At 42.3% G+C, this 14,648-nt stretch overlaps 1 protein-coding gene across 3 annotated transcripts; it reads left to right on the forward strand.

The window, feature by feature from the left end:
• The first annotated feature begins 7,063 nt into the window (after positions 1–7,063).
• LOC115186272 (transcription factor Sp8) lies at positions 7,064–13,926 on the forward strand. 3 transcript variants are annotated; one of them, XM_029745956.1, is made up of 3 exons: positions 7,064–7,573; positions 7,710–7,833; positions 10,808–13,926. In XM_029745956.1, the coding sequence occupies exons 2-3, from the start codon at positions 7,750–7,752 to the stop codon at positions 12,143–12,145; spliced, it is 1,422 nt and encodes a 473-aa protein (XP_029601816.1). In that variant the 5' UTR covers positions 7,064–7,573; positions 7,710–7,749; the 3' UTR covers positions 12,146–13,926. The 3 variants fall into 3 exon arrangements, with proteins under 3 accessions (XP_029601816.1, XP_029601819.1, XP_029601810.1); XM_029745959.1 differs by lacking the exons at positions 7,064–7,573; positions 7,710–7,833 and adding an exon at positions 9,324–10,273; XM_029745950.1 differs by lacking the exons at positions 7,064–7,573; positions 7,710–7,833 and adding an exon at positions 9,327–10,566.
• The last annotated feature ends 722 nt before the right edge of the window (positions 13,927–14,648 follow it).

A 14,648-nucleotide genomic window follows, 5' to 3' on the forward strand; every position in this document is an offset into this window, starting at 1 on the left:
TTATTTCAAATCACAGTTTGTACTTCCACACTTGCACAGTCTGCATGTGTAGGTGCCACGTGAAGTGAAAACAGACATTTCGTGAAATCATCAAAATAATCCAAAGATATGCATTGACACATAAATGACGTTGTCATTCTAGCAACAACCCATGAACATTACATGAATGTATTGCGCCCAAAGGAGTGAAAGAAAGCCAGCGAAACCTGTTAATGTTTTGGCAACCTACAAGATTGTGTTGCTGGGGTTACAAACCAGCCTCACAGTTTATGTTTCTCTCAGCAAAGCAAAACATTGCTCCAAAATACCCCACACCACTTTGCTATTCTTCAAAGACGAAACAACACCAGAGACGTATAGGCTGCCACGGCAACAAATATCCTTGTAGAGAAAATATAGATGTACACCAGGATATGCTGTTTAAAAAGCACTAAAGCCAAAGATATTGACGCCAGTGGCCTTAGCCCTGTCATAGTGATTTTCAGAGGTATCCACCACCCTTCTCAATTTAGCAGAAATGATCAGCCTGGAGAGGCATGCTAGCTGATTAAAACCAATTGTCAGGGAAGGGAAGGACAAGGCAACCTCTTTACTGCATGATAAACTAACTTCATGGAAGCAGACAATCTCCCCCCTCAGGGAAATCGCTCCAGTTCTTAATTAAAGCATTGTGTTTTCGCTCAGCTTTCTGTATTATCTCCACGTGTACGTACTTGAGAGAAGAATAAGGACGTTACCAAGAAACTAAGACATCAGATGAAGAGCGATGACAGCAGAGGACCGGCCCTGTTGTCTGTCAATGTAGGATAATAGAGAGGTGAAATGTTTAGTACACATTCAGTAATTAAAACTGAATAATGTTCTCGAAACGTGATAATTGTGTCACTGCTCACTCCCTCATACTAGAATATGTTCACAGGTTGTAACAATTGATCCTCCGTCACAATAGAATATGTTCACAGATTGGAAACTTTGATCCAATGTTCTGGAAAGATTGACTTATCTGAAACGTGGTGTTTCACAAGTCTATTATCACGTCCACAACTTTGTTTCCCTGCCGTGCTGCAGCTCTAAAGTCACAACTAAGGCAATATGAACAGTACATTTACATTTTAGTCATTTAGCAGATGCTTTTATCCAGAGCGACTTACAGTAGTGAATGCATACATTTCATACTTTTTTTTTTTTCCCGTACTGGTCCCCCGTGGGAATCAAACCTACAACCCTGGCATTGCAAACACCATGCTCTACCAACTGAGCCACACGGGACCGATTCATTGGCTACAGTTCACAAGTATAAAGAAACTACCCATTGGGCAAAAACTGCTTGAATCAATGTTGTTTCCACATAATTTCAACACAATCATTTTATGTGATGACGAAAAAAGTAATCAACGTAAGGTCATTTCGTATGTTTTTCACTCAACTTTTAACCTAAATCCAACAACGTCACATTTTTGGTTGTTTTCATGTTGAATTCACGTTAGTTGACAACTCAACCAAATGTAAATCCAAACTAAACGTTGAACTGATGTCTGTGTCCAGTGGGTAGCTAAGTACTTTCTAAGCTAGCCATACTTCAGCCCCCATCCGTTCCGTTCAGTGAACTAACAAAACAAAGTCATGTGTATCTATTGTGTTCCATGGGTGAAGTAACAAGGAAAGCAAACATTTCTCTCCTCTCGCTCGCCTTCTCCACCCACACTTGAGAGGTGATGGGCGAACACACAGACTTCCATTATTATCCCACACGGCCAGAATGCCTGCAGGCGGATAATTAGAGAAACTTGAAGAGCCAGGGCTAATCCTAGGCACTTGACTCTGTATGCCTGCCTGCCTCCCTCTCCGCCAGCCCGCCTGTCTCTGCCGCTCACACAGACAAAGTGTAACGCTTTGGCTCGCTGAATGCCAATAAGAGGACCTCGTGGCCTGCAGATGCACTAGTCAAACCAAATGGCAGCACAATATACTGTTAACTGCCTTATTCAGGACTCGCTATAGGGATAATGAAACCACTTTGTATCAGTCGTAGATGGCCAGTCATTTGCGTGAACTGTGAAGCGTATGTCAAATCAGAAGAAAACAATAACTTCACACTGAACACACAACACACTACTGGAGAAGATGTCTGAGTGTCTCCCAACAATGATACGTATTGATCCCAAAGTGAGTCAAACACACAGGCAGCTTGGGGAACAACAGTGTGTTGATAAGAATTGTATTATTATTATATCATATACTGTATGTATGGACCATACAGCCAACATTAAAGCCTAAATACGAGCTAAAAGTAGCAACTAAACTTCCATAATGTCTCTTTTGTTCCTTCTGTTCCGTTTCCCTTGGTTCCTACAGTTGGATCTGAGCCTACATGCCTAACAGCCCAAGCAGCTGGAGACGTGCATCTAGGCTGATGTACATAGTCCCAGTGACAGACAGGTGTTAAGAGTGATCATTAGCACACCATCACTGCCATCATGGTCTTACAGCCTCCACCAGCCTTCACTTCAGCCTCTGGGGACATGTGTTGTTTAGCGTACAATTAGCTTGATATTATACATAGGACCAATTATGTCCATGTAAATGACCATAGTAGCTCTCTTGGTGTTGAATCTTTTCCCTGTAAACTTGGAAACGTACTGCGTTGCATCAGCAACACCTGTGCAGGAAACAGAGAAACCGGTTCTGTTGTGGGTTGTTAAAACTCTAAAATAGAAGAGTGGAGCTAACTAGGACATGGTCCGCAAGGAAGTAAAGCATTTATTAACTAGCAACTATATTCCATTACCTAACTATTACATTGCCATAGAAAAGCTTTTTTTTTATTAAACCTAAAACATTTTATTACACTATTTCCCCCCCCCCCAAAAAAAAGCTAAGATATACGAGGATAAAAAGCCTTTGGAGGCCCCAGCCCCAGTCCATTCATCCCTGAACCAAAGAGGTCCTGCTAGACAATACCGCCAGCAGCTGGCTGATCGATATGCCACAAAAGATCAGAGGTTAAGGCAGTCAAAAGATTGTTAACTAGCCATTTGATCTGCCAGACATTTATATCAGTGTTTATGGTCCAGTGCTTCTCTTCAGTACAGGCCATGCTGCACACCTGTGCCTGGAACACTATGAGGGAACACTATTTTCCCACTGTTGATGACCTCCTGGCCTGGCCCAGAAAACCTGCCTGCCACACCACTCCCTCTCTGACTGAAGTGACATCCCAGATAAAGTAGATTACTTCAAAACGTGTAAAAAATGAATATAGAGATTTGCACGCTCTATAAAAGCTCCCAATACTGTGATGGATAAACACCAGAATTTCAGCACACAGTGTCTTGTTCAGAGTTTGTTCACATGAAAACAAACATTTTACATGTCTTTGAGAGCTTTTAAAAATAGAATCATTATGATAGCTTTGCTTGGTTTTTGAGAATGCTAGCTACAGTTTCAATGTCATTTCCTAACAATGTCTTCAAGTTGTCTGATGTGTGTAATGGCTATACGTAGGTAAATCTAGCCAACTCACTGTGATAAGAGATGTAGGAGACTTTAAATCTCTTCTGAGCGGAGCACCACCCACTGACAGTAATTTACTGATACAGAGTTGGATGTGATGTGAAAGCCACTGAAATAAGCGAAATTACACTGTATGTTGCATTGTTGCATGACACTGTGATTATAAAGTATATTTACTCTCAATCAAAATATGGTCATCTTGGTCACCCATTGGTGTGTGTGTGTGTGTGTGTGTGTGTGTGTGTGTGTGTGTGTGTGTGTGTGTGTGTGTGTGTGTGTGTGTGTGTGTGTGTGTGTGTGTGTGTGTGTGTGTGTGTGTGTGTGTGTGTGTGTGATACTTGAGTGGTTGAGTGCAACCATCTATACATGCATGTGAGTCTCTCTGTGCATGTGTGTATGTGTTTATATGTGTTTATGTGTGCATGCATCTCTGAACCACAACAGTATACTGTGTAACACATGGGTTTGTTTGCTGCCCCGACTCTGCCCCTGTCTTTCTGTGTCCCTGTCTCTCTGTGTCCCTGTCTCTCTGTGTCCCTGTCTCTCTGTGTCCCTGGCTCTCTGTGTCCCTGGCTCTCTGTGTCCCTGGCTCTCTGTGTCCCTGGCTCTCTGTGTCTCTGGCTCTCTGTGTCTCTGGCTCTCTGTGTCTCTGGCTCTCTGTGTCTCTGGCTCTCTGTGTCCCTGGCTCTCTGTGTCCCTGGCTCTGTCCCTCTGGATGCATTCCAAATTGCACCCTTTTCCCTATAGGGCTCCGGTCAAAAGTAGTGCACTATATAGGGAATACGGTGCTATTTGGAACACACAACCTCTGTGTCCCTGCTGGCTTTCTGGGAGAGGGGAGGCCCTCAGTGAGTGTGGCTCACCCAGGCGGAGACAGGCTTCCTGCACATCCTTTGTCACACCATTTGGGGCCTTGTGTCTGTGGCTCCCCTGCTTCAGACCTACTTGGCAGCTCACAGGGCAGACAGACATCTGCTCCTCCTAACCTCCTGCATGGTGAACAGAGAGAGGAGAGGAGAGGAGAGGAGAGGAGAGGAGAGGAGAGGAGAGGAGAGGAGAGGAGAGGAGAGGAGAGGAGAGGAGAGGAGAGAACCACCACTAGCCCACACCAGCAGTCAGTCAGTCAAAAACACTTGTGTCCCCATATCCTGTTCTGTCACTTGAGTTAACACCATGCTATAGATATGATCACATCTATGGGCAGAGTGAGTAACAATAGTGGAATAGTGGAGTCACTCAAAAACACTGTCCTGAAATCCTATTATGTCACTTGAGATATATTGCATAAAACAACATAACATAGGCTAAGTATGATATGGTTGAAACATGGGTTTGATAGGCATCTGTAAGCTACCCTAGGACACTATGCATCTGTAAGCCACCCTAGGACACTATGCATCTGTAAGCCACCCTAGGACACTATGCATCTGTAAGCCACCCTAGGACACTATGCATCTGTAAGCTACCCTAGGACACTATGCATCTGTAAGCTACCCTAGGACACTATGCATCTGTAAGCCACCCTAGGACACTATGCATCTGTAAGCTACCCTAGGACACTATGCATCTGTAAGCTACCCTAGGACACTATGCATCTGTAAGCTACCCTAGGACACTATGCATCTGTAAGCTACCCTAGGACCCTATGCATCTGTAAGCTACCCTAGGACACTATGCATCTGTAAGATACCCTAGGACACTATGCATCTGTAAGATACCCTAGGACACTATGCATCTGTAAGTTACCCTAGGACACTATGCATCTGTAAGCTACCCTAGGACACTATGCATCTGTAAGCTACCCTAGGACACTATGCATCTGTAAGCTACCCTAGGACACTATGCATCTGTAAGATACCCTAGGACACTATGCATCTGTAAGATACCCTAGGACACTATGCATCTGTAAGTTACCCTAGGACACTATGCATCTGTAAGCTACCCTAGGACACTATGCATCTGTAAGCTACCCTAGGACACTATGCATCTGTAAGCTACCCTAGGACACTATGCATCTGTAAGATACCCTAGGACACTATGCATCTGTAAGCTACCCTAGGACACTATGCATCTGTAAGCTACCCTAGGACACTATGCATCTGTAAGCTACCCTAGGACACTATGCATCTGTAAGCTACCCTAGGACACTATGCATCTGTAAGCTACCCTAGGACACTATGCATCTGTAAGATACCCTAGGACACTATGCATCTGTAAGCTACCCTAGGACACTATGCATCTGTAAGCTACCCTAGGACACTATGCATATGTAAGCTACCCTAGGACACTATGCATCTGTAAGCTACCCTAGGACACTATGCATCTGTAAGCTACCCTAGGACACTACGCATCTGTAAGCTACCCTAGGACACTATGCATCTGTAATCTACCCTAGGACACTGTGCATCTGTAAGCTACCCTAGGACACTGTGCATCTGTAAGATACCCTAGGACACTATGCATCTGTAAGCTACCCTAGGACACTATGCATCTGTAAGCTACCCTAGGACACTATGCATCTGTAAGATACCCTAGGACACTATGCATCTGTAAGCTACCCTAGGACACTATGCATCTGTAAGATACCCTAGGACACTATGCATCTGTAAGCTACCCTAGGACACTATGCATCTGTAAGCTACCCTAGGACACTATGCATCTGTAAGCTACCCTAGGACACTACGCATCTGTAAGCTACCCTAGGACACTACGCATCTGTAAGCTACCCTAGGACACTACGCATCTGTAAGCTACCCTAGGACACTACGCATCTGTAAGCTACCCTAGGACACTACGCATCTGTAAGCTACCCTAGGACACTACGCATCTGTAAGCTACCCTAGGACACTACGCATCTGTAAGCTACCCTAGGACACTATGCATCTGTAAGCTACCCTAGGACACTATGCATCTGTAAGCTACCCTAGGACACTATGCATCTGTAAGCTACCCTAGGACACTATGCATCTGTAAGCTACCCTAGGACACTATGCATCTGTAAGCTACCCTAGGACACTATGCATCTGTAAGCTACCCTAGGACACTATGCATCTGTAAGCTACCCTAGGACACTCAACTCTTTATTTCTCGTGTAACTTCATTTAACAGTCAGAAGTGAAATGAGGTGGTGCCCCTAAACCTACAAACAATGGTTTAGTTTTTGTTATTCTTCCAAGACATTTATTTGCATGGTTTTATGCAAAAATGTAATTTAACCATGATAGTCGACTAATTGCTGTGGCAAGCCTCAACATGCAGTTTACTTCCGAGCATGGATCTTCAGCAGTAAGACCCTGAGATGATCGAGTTGCTTTGTAAATCACCACATTTAGAGTAAAGTTCTCCATCCCTTTCATCTGGCTACTCCCCCCCAGACTCTCCTTCCCTTCGTTTTCTATGCAGAATAATTCTAAAGAAGACAATATTGAGCACATTTTGTTCGTGCTCAGCGGCCCTGAATAACGCGGTCATTATGGCGGTGAAAGCGACAGGTTTGGAGTTAGATTTCATGACGGTAATATAGACCATGCGTGTAGGAGAAAGAAAGCCCTAAATGGGGACATCTGTTCAATGTGACGTACAGTTAGTGGGGAGATAGAGGATCAGAAAGAACAACCTGTGTCCGCCTCACCATGTGAACTCAGGCCAACCCACCCTCACTGTGACCGGAAGGTTTATGGGAGAGAGTCTGTGCGCACAAATAGCCGAAAAAGGGAATTATTTTCATTGTAAAATACGGATCCGTAAAACCACCCTAGTAAACATGTGAAAGTCAATGAACCATTTGGAAGTGTCCAATCTCTCTCTACCATGAATGATGTAGTTGTCCATCAGTGACATGCTGAAACATGTTGCATGGGGAACGGTTATCTTGCTGACCTATCAAATCAGTCTGCTTGATCATACAATCCAGCAATTTGTCAATGTGACATACCATGGTTTCCACACATGGGGACTAGTTTAAAAAGATAACCTCTCCATCTTTCCCCATCATAGCAAAACGCAGCATCACATTCTTGCGTCCCTTATGTTAGCTCTCATACCTACCTGGGATATTTAGGTAAGCACATGACTGCGCAACCTCGTCAGTTGGCTTGAACACATGTTGTGATTAGACCACCGGTGGATGAGCAAGCCTCTCTCTCCTCAGTTATTCCTAATTAAACGCAATTCCCAAAGTACCATTTATCTTGCAGGAGACAGGGTCTACTGTTGTACCGCCTGCGGGTGGAGGGGATGCAGCGCTGCGCTCCGCCTCGTGCACTACACATAGAAACACCGAGGGTCAATCGATATCAATATGGCGCCGAGTGGAGCACGGTATGTAAGCTTCTATCTAGGATACACATTGTATTTTTCACTTCATTTGGTGTATCTGTTTAACGTTTTCGGACTTTTTGTTGTTGTCGTCATTTGACCTAAATTGTTTAGGGAGAAATGACGTCAACTAATCCACTGATTGAGTTCTAGTATAGCGTGTACTTCTGTTCTTATGGAAACTCTGTATTGCTTTTTTATGGTTATCATAAATATTAAATAGCATATTAGTGAGTTTTAAGTTTGATATTGGAGACCCAGTTTTCTTGAAATTATAAGCTAAATGAATGGGTTGCATTAATTAAGCTACAGGAAAGTTTTACAAATCTAAAGTTTGATTTATTTCAGAGAAGGTTTCTATTTCAATATTTGCAGAAATTACAGTTAGTAATAACCAATGATAAAATGTCAAACTGAGATGTGAAGAACTCAAAGAGAAATACAAAGTCGTTGTTTTTATCATAGGCCTACTACAATTGTTAAACTATTTCTACATTTATTGCATGAACACGATAAATGATGATGTGAATATTATGCTACAAATAGACAGGTGCATAGACATGACACAGCACAACTGTTACTAAGGCGATATCAGCTACATGTATAGTCATCATTTTTAGACCAACGCTCTCTGTTACTCAGCCTAGATATTTATTCATTTCATATTGGGTTTTTACAGCACTATGGACACATTTTGGCTGCACCTTGTTCGCTCTAGCAGCGTAAATTAAATCCAAAAAGCTGTTGTCCAATCGAAGAAACAGAGGAATGAATCAGATACTCCATCTATCACACAGTGTAATAAAGGAAGCGACATGGGTTAGGCAGATGATGTGATGAATAATCCTTGGTCGTTTTAATTAACTTTTTGCTGTCTTGTAATGACCAAGCTGGTCAACAGACCCGGTCAATAAGCATGTTAATATCAAACATATAAAACTACGCATGATTAAAAACCTCCTGCGTTATTAAATTTGAAATTCAAATGAAATTTATGCTGCCAATGCACACTGCATGCTAATATAGCGAGGGGAATGATAGAGAGAGAGAGAGAGAGAGAGAGAATGATAGAGAGAGAGGAGAGAGCGACAGAGAAAAATGAGAGAGAGAGGGTCCCCGGGTTGTTATGGCCTTCAAGTCCCTGTTATGTAACGAACGGAAGTTATTATTATGTACATGTACTTGGCTACATGGCTCATTACAATTGAGATGTGATGGAACATATTCGATATTATCAAAATAGCTTTAATTTTATATTTGATCGAATGTGTAAGATCCGCATAGGCTGTACGAAAAAAGATTGTACGGCTGTAATGCGCTTGTACGCTATACTGTTTAATCTAAGATCACATTGATTCATTATCAACGATATAATGAGGCATAACAGATCTCACCTGGACACACAAAACAGGGAAAGGTAAAAATGATTCAATTAAATGAAGTTCATTTCCTTTTATTTGAGATGTGCTCTGTTCTCCTTTATGCCTCCTCCATTTCTCTTTCTACCCACCCACACACACACACACACACACACACACACACACAGTGTAACTCCATGGACTGATGTACCAATGTAAACGAACTAGCTAAATGAAGTGTACAATTATTTTGTCATACTATGAAGTTAATGATAAAGTCAGTCATCTCTTTTCTGGAATGCAGTGCATTGTAGTTTTAATCAAAATTGTCAAAATAATTGAATGCAATTACAGTAAAGTGCCATTTTGAAAAAAGGTAATATTGGTCGGCATGTGAAACAGTGGAGTCTTTTGTAGGCTTCATAATCGTTGTTTGTATGAACTAATTCAAGTAATGACAACTTTCATGTAAAACTTCCAAGGGAAATACGTCACAGAAGGTTAGCTAAGACATTTATGTCCTCAATGTAACACTGGTAGAAAGTGGAGCAAAAGTTTTGAAAAAAGGGATTGAAAATCTCCTAAATAGTCACATACAAATGTTTGATAGCACTCTAATAACACCAAAATATAAATAACAATAACAACAACAACGAATAATAACCTAATAACAATAATTACGACAACAATAAATAATAGCACAAGTAGTCTCATTTTAATCGTAAATAAATACAATTCCCAAATTTCCTCTTTCAGATTTCAATAAGTAATTATTTTCACTCTCATTTAACTTTACCTTCTTCCGTTCTATTATTATGAAGAGGGTGGTGAAGGGGCGGAGAGCTGTCTGAAGTAGTCTACTGATGACCTCACGTTAGAATGTGGCAGTGTGGTGGAACAGGGGCGCTGATTGGTCGCCCGTGTCACAGCGGTACTTCAAAGCCGGAGAGGACCTACAATTGTGGTGGAATGGGCGGAACACATCATTGTATTGCACACCTCTAAAAAAACACTGCTGTGATTCATAAATATAAAAAGATCCTCTGAGGAGGGCACTTTTTGTGATGGCAACTTCACTTCTAGGGGTGAGTCTAAGGGGTTTCTTGCTGGTTTAATTAGTTATTTTATTGTCCAGCGGAGGGGATTAACATTGCTTCCGTCACACTAGGAAAGACAGTTCGTTGATTATGTTTTAAGCAAGTGGGTCACGAGTAAAAAGCTGAGATTCATTTCGCAACGACAGAGACACGCGCGCGGGATATAACTTTCTACTGATGTGCACAAGACGCGCATGTTGTTGTGCATGTCAAATATAACGTCTTTTAATAGTTTTGTTATAGCTATATTTTGGTGCGTTCTATTTCATCTCAGTCTACAGGTATGTTATGACGCTGTTATGACTTGGAAAAGATGCCTGTTTAAACTGTCCCGCTAGTTGGCCTATTGCAAATGGAAATAGTTTACAAAGTAGCTTTTACATTAGCACGGAATTAACTTTTCACCGAGCAAATAATAATTGTTCTTGTTGCCTACTATAGGAAAGGCTCTTATGCACTAACTGACCAAGCAAACTGAAAGGTTCCTTATCGATATCAACATGTTGTTTCTTGTCATTTCAGGAGGAGCCGAGGCTAGGATCGACTCCTTTAGCCATGTTGGCTGCGACATGCAACAAGATAGGGAGTCCGAGCCCATCACCATCCTCCATTTCGGATAATTCTTCATCTTTTGGGAAAGGCTTCCACCCGTGGAAGAGAGCCACCGCCAGCAGCTGCAGCCTTGGGTCCGGCCTGTCCGGTTTTGGAGTGTCCCGTAACGGAGCTGGTCTATCGGACTCGTTTGGCACCAACAGCTCCCCCGGAACCAGTGCCTTCTCCCTGACGTCCGGAAACTCATCCACGCCCCACTTTGGAAACGACTATTCTGTATTTCAGGCCTCCGTTACAAACAGTTCTCAAGAACCCAGCCATCAGCCCGTCTTCATTTCCAAGGTGCACTCCTCAGTGGACAGTCTGCAAGGCATCTACCCGAGAATGAGCGTTGCACATCCGTACGAGTCCTGGTTCAAGTCGTCCCATCATGGTATCCCCACAGGAGAGGTTGGCACCACCGGCGCCTCTGCATGGTGGGATGTGGGAGCGGGTTGGATTGATGTTCAGAACCCGAGCGGAGCAGCTCTACAGTCCTCGTTGCACTCCGGTGGACTCCAGACGTCGTTACACTCTCCTTTAGGGGGCTACAATTCCGATTACTCCAGCCTAAGTCACTCAGCCTTCAGTACAAATCCCTCTCCACACCTTTTGACAACCGGACAACACCTGATGGACGGTTACAAGCCGGTGTTATCCTCTTATCCGGACTCCAGTCCGTCTCCATTAGGCGGAGCAGGGGGGACTATGTTATCTGGGGGGCCAACGGCCTCTCTAGCGGGGTCTCCCCGGTCCTCCGCACGGCGCTACTCTGGCAGAGCCACCTGCGACTGTCCCAACTGTCAGGAGTCGGAGAGGCTGGGGCCGGCGGGAGCAAGTCTGCGGAGGAAAGGGCTCCATAGCTGTCACATTCCGGGCTGTGGCAAGGTTTACGGCAAAACGTCGCACCTCAAGGCGCACTTGAGGTGGCACACCGGAGAGAGACCGTTTGTGTGTAACTGGCTGTTTTGCGGGAAGAGGTTTACGCGCTCTGACGAGCTCCAGCGACACTTGCGCACGCACACCGGGGAGAAAAGATTCGCCTGTCCGGTCTGCAACAAGAGGTTTATGCGGAGCGACCATCTGAGTAAACACGTAAAGACTCACAGCGCCGGGGGCTCCGCCGGGTCTGGCTCTGGCAGCGGGGGAAAGAGGGGAAGCGATACCGACAGTGAGCACAGCGCCCCGGGGAGCCCTCGATGCCATTCCCCCGACCTGTTGCAAGTTCCCGAATCTACCCCGGGAACGGGAAACGAACGGCCTTTCTAAACTCTCTCGACTAAGTATAATATCTGAGAAAAACACATGATCTGAGGGAAATGAAAACTACAGTGGACATACGTCGAGTATGCGTAATTATGCTAATGTTTGCAAGTTGAGTTAATCAAGTGATTTAGACTACTGATCAAATGATATCTCCTAGTAGCCTATTGATGCCGTGGGTGTACAGGTCTATTACAGTAGTGGTAAAGGAATCCTGAAGGCACACTGGAACACTGGGGCACAATGTAAACACATCGATGTTCTTCTAACGCACAGACTGATCCCACCGGGAGGCCTATACTTTGGTGTATGTACCTTTTTGAGTGTTTTTACGCAACATGGTTATTACATGGGTATTACAATAAGCAAGAAATAGACAACGTTGTTCTATCACTTGGTGATAATATGTGTCCTGCAATATCGTGTTACTGCTGTGCTGACGTCCTTTTATTCAAAACCAAACTGTGGCACTTTATTAGCCTGTTGAACACTGAAATGATCAGTACGCGTCCTTTTCGACGGCTCCTTTGTAAGAACAAATCACTGTAGCTGTCTATGTGTGGTGATCCAAGTTTTCTTTATGTCCTTATCTACCCTAAACATCACCTGTTTATCAATAATGGAGGAAAAGTTATGTCGCCCGTTGATTAAACGCTCCACGGATACTATCAGAAAGAGCCTGACCAAGTCTGTAATAAATACTTCAATTTCACGTCACTGCAAGGCTGTATATAATGACAAATGTAATAGCCTAGAAAATTATTCCGCACCAATGTAAAGGTGAGTTATGTATTTGTCCATGAGACGATTTTGTATAGTCATTTCTAGTTGTACATTTGGCTCTAGTAAATATCTGAACATGTACGGAAGTGTATTTTGACATTATTGTTTTGTTTTGTTTGTTTGTCAGGATATAAAAAATGTTATTGTGGGGAGTTATATTTAACCACGAGTTTTACTTGTATTTCTGAGTCTTTTAACAGACGCACTTTGAATTTATTTGTAAGATGATTTCGAAATCATTCACTGTTTATTATTCTCATCTTTTAATTTAATTAAGCATGTTGTAAAGTGACGTTCAATTCACAAGCATCATTTCTCAGAGACTGGCTTTCTTTAAGCCACTCAATAAAGTCGCTATGGATTCAGAATCAATTCGTTTAGACTCAGTTTGTTTGCTTCCTAATTGAAATTGAACACGTCATTGGCACAGTCGACAAAGCTATTCTCTGCTATTTAGAAGTAGGTTAAAGTTGTTATTGGTAGAGCCCACCTAAAATGTTGCTATGCTGTGGCAATTTCATGTATAGTTGACATAGGCCGATGCTGCACATGAATTGTATGTACAATTCCAAGTTTCATTCAATCAAATTGTCTTTGATTCTCCGATCTGCTGCTTTTTAAACAAATACGGAAGTTCAAACAAACTATTTAATAGAACATATTCATTCATCAGAATGTCATTGAATAAACCATAGGTTTAGTTTTTCTTCATACATTACTATTAGCGCTGAACTTCCTTTCTGTGACGTTTTACATTCAGATGTGCAAAACATTTTATATAAAAACAAATAAAAATCTATATTTGAATGTATGTAATGAAATTGTTATTACCGATGGGCAATTATAATAAAAGTATATAGAGAAATGTGTCACGCAGGTGACGTTTCCACGCCAAGATACGTGTCTGAAAGTTTGGGTAGTTTGAGTAAACGAACATCCACATTAAAAACAAACATTTTAGCTGGATTGCATGACCATGTTTGAAAAATAAATACTGTAACTACTATTTGAAGTATTATAATTTTCTTGTGGTCCTATCTCATTTTCTGAACATAAAGCTCCCGTCCAGAGAAAGAAACTGCTTCGTGCATAAAACGTGTCCATATTTGGTCGCGAATGTACGTGTCACTTTTACAAATAGGCAAAAGTAGTTTTTCTTTCTAATATGTACAACTTTACAGCACTTGTTAATTTGCCATAAGGTAATATGTATAGGATGTTATTAATATCAGCATTATTAATATATATATATATATAAAATGAAAAAGTTGAGGCGCAAAACTTTTCTAGATACGTGAAATAATTTCCATCATAATACTTTTTATATTTATTGTAGTGCAAAACTATCGTAGTGCAAAACTTCTCTAGATCCACAAAATTATCCCCACGAAAGACTATATTATATTTATTGCTTTAAAAAACTATAGCCTGCCTATATTTGAGTAATCTCGGCAGTGGCACCCAGAACCAAATCAGCTACTGGATTTGGGAAACAGTGCAGCGGTGCATGATTCACCTGCTGTGGGAAACTTACTTAAAAATGTAGGCTAAGTTCATTTATAAAACTCTTGCAACTCTTAATAAATAAAACAAATATGTAACAAAGTGAATACATTGGCGAAGAATAATACATTTCTACCAAAATGTTTTAGATTGACTTGACTGAGAAGGGCATGTACGATAGGGATAACTGGTTCATCGCTTCATGTTGGGCCTTTTGAAATAG

This window comes from Salmo trutta, chromosome 3 (assembly GCF_901001165.1).
Source record: "Salmo trutta chromosome 3, fSalTru1.1, whole genome shotgun sequence".
NCBI classification, from domain to species: Eukaryota; Metazoa; Chordata; class Actinopteri; order Salmoniformes; family Salmonidae; genus Salmo; species Salmo trutta.

Bases quoted from the DNA above. Each gene is read 5' to 3' on its own strand.
- LOC115186272 (XM_029745950.1), top strand. From the start codon at position 10,480: ATGTTGTTGTGCATGTCAAATATAACGTCTTTTAATAGTTTTGTTATA. The intron at 10,567-10,807 runs GTATGTTATGAC...TTGTCATTTCAG, and splicing joins TATTTCATCTCAGTCTACAG to GAGGAGCCGAGGCTAGGATC.